Here is a 6,571-nt window from a genome sequence, read left to right as displayed (position 1 = left end):
TCACATAAAACATCATTGTAACACTATAGGCCTATCTGTAGAAAAAAATATTTTTCCTAGTATAACCTGATTGCATGATGAATCTATCTATTCCCTTATCCCCATAATAATTTAAATCTGCAAAGTAACTAGTATTTTAAAGTCTTCAAATTATTGTAGTGGACCACAAATTACAATATCTGCCTCTGCGATGAAGTGCAGTAGATAATGGGAAATACTCAGGTAAAGTAAACTGAAAGTAGCTCAAATAAACATGATTACCAGGGCAGAGTGTAGAGTATTCCCAGCACTGCTCCAACCCCTCTGAATGGAGTGGACAGACAGGCAAAGAAAGGGAAGTAAACCAAGCCAATCTCCAACGCTCCAACCAGGTACACTATGGCTACATGCAAAAAAATAACATCATCATTAAAACTCATTCAGTGCCACCTGGTGGACACCAGTTGGAAGCCCATTATAAATAAAAGAAATAAAATAAAATTCTACTGTGCATGTCATGTCATCACCTGCACACCGAATAATACAAATAAAATTAAAAAAGAGGCGTCCAAAGGCGTCCTGTGGCACTGAAGGCTCATACATAGTCTGGATCTTCGGTGGCGAGGTGACCTGCACCGATCCGGTGGTGGTCATGTTGTAGTTCAGTGGTCACCTAACCACCGAGAATCCAGACTATGTATGAGCCTTGATTGAGTTAAGCCAAAAAGACTCTAAACATGCCTTCTAAAAACTACTACAAGGCTAGAGACACGCTTTGCACCACCTTGTAAGTAAGTAAGTAAGTAAGTAAGTAAGTAAGTAAGTAAGTAAGTAAGTAAAGTTTATTTATAGAGTACCTTTCACAGACAATCACAGTCACAAAGTGCTTTAACAACAATAAAATTAAAACAAGTCAATAGTCAATAAAACAAGTCAAGAACTAAATCACTAATAAAGTAAGACAAAATAGAAAAAGTAGAGTAAAAATAAAGCAATCAACATTTAACCAGGCCGGCTATGGATGGAAAGGCCTGTTAAAAAAGGTGAGTTTTCAACAGTCCTTTGAAAATGTCCACAGAATCCACAGTTCTTAGGTGGAGTGGAAGCTCATTCCATAGCCTATAGGGGGGCAAAACCTGCAAAGGCTCGATCGCCTTTGGTTATTCGCTTTGTCTGAGGAGCAACCAGCAAAGCCTGTGATGTGGATCTTGTGAGCTTGTAGATCGGCTATTTCCACTACTTTTTAAACATTTGTTTTTCTAATTTATGGAATTTCTTAGATTTTTCGTTCATTTCTTCATACAATTACTGGGGGAAAAAATCATTGACTTTTGTTTTTAATTCATGAAAATATTTGCTTTTTTGGAATTTTCTTTTGAAAATATTTTTGAAAAAATAATCATTAAAGGTGATATAGGCAAGTTTTCAGCCAAAAATCAACATATTTATCTATCTATATTTGTGGCCTTATTCCCTCTATCTTCCCCTATATTTTGATGCTGAGCTGCTGCCCTGTAGACATACACTCTCCCTTTGTCTCCCTCTATGTGTTTGTATCTGTTTATATCCACTGTTGTTTATGTCGCGGGACGGAAGCGTCGTGTTGGGAGGAGGGTCTGTGTGGGGGGTGACGCGGAGTCTTAGCCAATTGCAGCGCGAGACTGTGACTGTGTCTGTGTGTTCGACCCAGCAGTATTATAATGAAAACGCAATGCGATTTCATTGCAACTTGCAATGAAATCGCATTGGTGAAACTAAGATATGGGGATAATATTATACTTGAAATTTGCAAGTATAATATTATCCCCATATCTTAGTTTCACCATTGTTCATGTGAAATAGTATGTTTATGATGTAATATGTAAGCCTGTTGAAATTATGAGAATCGCTATGTATAGCGCATGGTTTGGTGGTCCGGCCGGCTTGAAGCTTGCATTCAACCCGTGCTCGCCAACGGTGACAAGCCGTCGCTGATCATCATAGCGATGAATAACCGTGGACAAAGTAGTTCACATGAACGATGCTGTAGTGGCTGGGGCATTTGAGGGGCAATATGTTTTATATGCACGATTACAAATGAAAGATAATTGAATTGAGAGCCAGTGAGTCTGCTCTAGCCTACTTCCTCATTTGCGGGACTCGTCGTGTCAGTCTTGTGATATTGTGATTACGCTACAGTTACCCTTAAAAAAACATGTCAACTCAATGTCATTGTTGTAACTATGATATCGATAGAAATTCATAATTTTTTAATGTCATATTTAGCCATACGAGCGCAATATCCATAGCGTCCCTCCCAGCAGCAACAACAACCCCATAGCCTGAAGTGACCTGGCTCAGCCAATAGAATGACGGGGGGAGGGGGGTGGAGCTAGATTTTAATTTGTTTGGAAACACTCGATCAATTCTGTGTACAAACACTGGAAACTTGCCTATATCACCTTTAAAGACAAAATGTAGGAAACAAAAAATAAAGGGATCCATACAAATCTGTCCGTAACCCACAAATGGGTCCCGACCCAGTTTTTGGGAAACACTGCTGTCCAGTACCTCTAGCCCAGGGCGGGACATGGAAGGGGATGTAGCGCTCAGAGAACAGCAGCAGGACACTGGAGGACACGGCACCAAACGCAAACCCATAAGACCAGCGGTTACTGAGGCTGCCGATGGTGTCTAGAGGCCTAAAATACACAACACAGCACATGTCTGTAACACAACACAAGCACACAAACTTTGAATGGTGTAGGTCAATGGTTCTCAAAATGGGGCTCGGAATCTTTCCAGCAAGATTAACGTCAATATAGCAGTTAATCAAAAGCAGTTTAACCACTTTAAACCTATATACCCTGGCTGATGGCTATTTGAAAATAGCAGATGTTTTTCTTGTAGGTCTGCTTTTATTTTATCTGGAACACTATTTTCCGATGGGGGTCCTTGGCCAAATAGATTCATTTGGGGGGGTCCTTGTATTTAAAAAGTTCGAGAACCACTGGTCTACACAGTAGGTTCTGTAGATTTGATTGAAAGCATATAAAAACATTTCCCAGCATTGTATTGTGAGAGAGAATGTTCATGCTCACACGACGACTCCAAAGCGCCCCTCCAGGAACGGCAGCCTGTGGTCAACAGGCAGCCGGCGTGCACGGGTCTGTAGGAACGACAACGCCAGGACAATCACCACCTGGAAGACAACAGCAAAATACTAATAATAATGCTCTGCAAAAAGTTACCAAAACACACAAAGATAGACTTTACTAATAGCTGAGGAGAGGTAGTTGAGTCCACTTGCTTGGAGCAGTATATAGTCAATGAAGTGTATGATTTAACCACAAAAATCCCAGCATCATTGTTGTGGCTTTTGCAGAAGATCGCAGATCGACAAGCTCACAGCTTGTACTGTCGATTTCCAGTGAAAGCTTTCGCCACTGTTATGTCTGACTGACAGCTGTTCGATGGTGCTGCACTCATTGCATGTTCCTGCATGCCTGTGATGATTGGGGGGATTATCTGGGATCGTTTACTCCAGTCTCTTATACAACAGATGATGTGATGCTGCTGCTTCTGCCCTTGTTGTTATATTTACTCTGGTTTTGAAAGTAAAGAATACTTGTGTTAAGCTGTGTCATGGTCCACTGATTTACAAACACAATAGCCACAAAAACATAAAATACACTACAATACATACAATACAAATACATACACTCAACCATGGTTTAAGTGGTTAAAGGTTTGAACTTGACTTACTGCTGGGATGATGGACAGATGCAGGAAGAGGTCCATGGAGATTCCATTGTGACAGGTGGCTTCCATGGAATCCTATTGGAGCACACAGCATGATTTCATAATATCTCAAATAGTGCTTCTCTAAGTATTAAACTAGCCATATATATATTTTTTTATCCCACGATTTTTGTAACCCATTTTGTGTAAGTGTAATCCTGGGCACTGCTCCCGAGGCCAACCTGAATGTAATGCACAATCTATGTGAAGCGCCTTGGATAAAGGCGCTATATAAATGCACCATTTACCATTTAACTACAGTTGATTGTGTGATTGGTTTATGTATCATGTTATTTGTTTGTCCTGATGGTTGCTTGGAGAAAAAAGATTATCTTTATATTATATTATATTATATTATATTATACATTATGTTGGGTCATTTCCGGGACAGCTGTCAACAACAGGCTTATACGTAAATCCATCCAAGTGCCGTACATAGAACAGTAATACAGCAGGTCATTTACATACATAGAACAGTAGTACAGTACATAGAACAGTAATACAGCAGGTCATTTACTGTACATGTGTACTGTGGAATGTCTTGAATCCATAGTCTATATTATGAAACTGAACATCTCCCCACCTCATGCGTTCCCACTACACTTCTTGTACGTATGTTTACAAAGCCTCCTGCCCCCTTCAGAGCTTAGAGCTCACAGCCTCACAACATGATCGTGATGATGAACTTTACAATGATTTGCAAAATCGTAAACTGCTGCCGATGGTAAAAGACATAACAGTTTGCTATCTCACAGTTTTGGATAAGAATTTGGCACAGTCCTTACTCACCCTTTTTGATGTGTCCTCATCAAGGACAGTGGTGTTTCAGCCTGTTATGCTATGGCACTGTGTGTGGAACTGTTCTCCTTTTCCTGTTTCTAAACATGTGACTCATACAGCTGACCCTTGACCCCAGGTGTAATCCGTTTATTACTTCCTCTGTCTTTATTAGCTTTCTCTTCTCTCCCTCTCCTAACTTCTTGAATATCTCTCACACACACACACACACACACACACACACACACACACACACACACACGCACACACACACACACACGCACACACACACACACACACACACACACACACACACACACACACACACACACACACACACACACACACACACACACACACACACACAAAATCGACTACCAGTTACTCAGTATTGGAACTGTAAACAGTGAGCTCTCTGACAGACGATAACCAAACGACCATTCACCTCCCTCCAAAGCATTGAGAGCAACACATTCTAATCAGAAAAGAGAGACAAAGGAGCACATCTGTTTGGCTGGAGTATAAATCCCCAACAAGGTGTTCTTTGGTGCAAACATGCGTGACAAAGTTTATTTGCAAAAAAGGCACTGAAACAACATTCAAAACCAACTGAAATTGGTCAGTTGAGTTTGTCAAAAGTAAAAATGAAAAAAGTAAAGGTGTGCGCATGCGCGAGACCAATGTTGTTTGTATGTGGATGCGTGCATGGCAAGCATCTGTGTACTGTAGGCAGATGTGAGCCTGTGTGCCTCTCAGCTGTTGCATTCCCACAGATACTGCAGACTGTAGCTTGCTTTCTGTGCTAAGGAGGACAGACACTTGGAACACGATGACTGCTAAAGTGCTTTTGTTGGGTCTCCTGCTCATCCTCACAGCTGCAGGTAACAGATAAAACATCTTTATGTTTTAACATGATTTAAATAAGTGTTAAATGCCTCTATATTCTCATAGCAAACGTTATATATAGTGATTGATCAGTAACAGGGGTCTCTCAACCTTCAGGTCAAGGGGAGGGAATTCTATGGCACTCAAGTGAAATTTGAAGTGATTAAACAAGTATAGGAGACCAAATTGGAAATGGATTGGAAGATAAATGAGGTCCTGATCGGATAAAATTTGTAACCCACCTGAAAATGAAAACATGGTTGTTACTGCTGTTACTGAACAAACACTCCATAGCAATGATTACTTGCTATTTAAGTGAAGAGCTTTTACTTTAACAATAAACCGTACAGCACCTTTAACCCATTAAGGCCTTCTAAACCAGTAGTTCTCACTCTCACACTCTTGTCAAAATATGTACAAGCTCGCAGTGTGACATGAAGTGACGCACTGTGAGGTTGTACATCTGTTATTTTTTATTAGCCAATGCAAAAATATAAAATGACAAGATCCTTTCGACTTTCCCTTACATACCGTATTAAGTATGATATAAATGACAGTTCTTATATGGTTGTTTAATATGTTAGCCTTGTGTACGGACTCATGTAATCAATATTGAAGTGGCCTCATCCATAATGTGCTTGTTTCACAGATGCAGAGGACAAATCTGGTGATGTGAGAAAGGTGATAAATCCTTTAATGTCGTTAAGTCGTTATACTTTAGCTATTGAAAAATCGTGAAAATGTGGCGCAAATCTTTGAATATATTCGTTCACAATGAACGTTTTAACTCATACCTTTGCTTCTGGGGGGTCCATGAAACTACATATTTTCAGATGGGGGTCTGCGGCCAAATACAGATAAATCTGGGGGTCCTTGATATGGAAAAGGTTGAGCACCACTGACATAGAAACATGAGTTTTTCAGAAAACTGTTAGAATTTAGAAGAATCGGCCTCAGGTTGAAATGGGTTAAAAGACAAGATCACCCATTTCATATTATGTACTGCAAGTTGACCCGGATTAATTCAAAAATATGTCACCCTGAGAATCCGTAGTGAAAAGTTCTTAAGACCGCACAGGTATGGACTAGTATTATTATTAATGTTGTAATTTTCCTTCCGTCATACCACATGGTTGTGCTTGGCAGCCAT

General features: G+C 40.1%; 1 protein-coding gene across 1 annotated transcript in view; it reads right to left on the bottom strand.

Moving 5' to 3' along the window:
• The window catches only part of stra6l (STRA6-like), a gene marked incomplete at both ends in the record, with an annotated part of 15,770 nt that extends 9,199 nt beyond the window's left edge, over positions 1–6,571 (bottom strand). The window contains 5 exons of the mRNA XM_080759117.1: positions 262–382; positions 2,530–2,660; positions 3,060–3,160; positions 3,724–3,795; positions 6,548–6,571. Of these exons, the coding sequence (XP_080615243.1) occupies positions 262–382; positions 2,530–2,660; positions 3,060–3,160; positions 3,724–3,795; positions 6,548–6,571 (449 nt within the window). The remainder of the gene's footprint in view (positions 1–261; positions 383–2,529; positions 2,661–3,059; positions 3,161–3,723; positions 3,796–6,547) is intronic.

The sequence above is a fragment of the Protomyctophum bolini genome (assembly GCF_963924005.1).
Source record: "Protomyctophum bolini genome assembly, chromosome: 3".
NCBI classification, from domain to species: Eukaryota; Metazoa; Chordata; class Actinopteri; order Myctophiformes; family Myctophidae; genus Protomyctophum; species Protomyctophum bolini.
The sequence above is the reverse complement of the archived record's forward strand: the minus strand, read 5'-3'. Positions and strand labels throughout refer to the sequence as shown.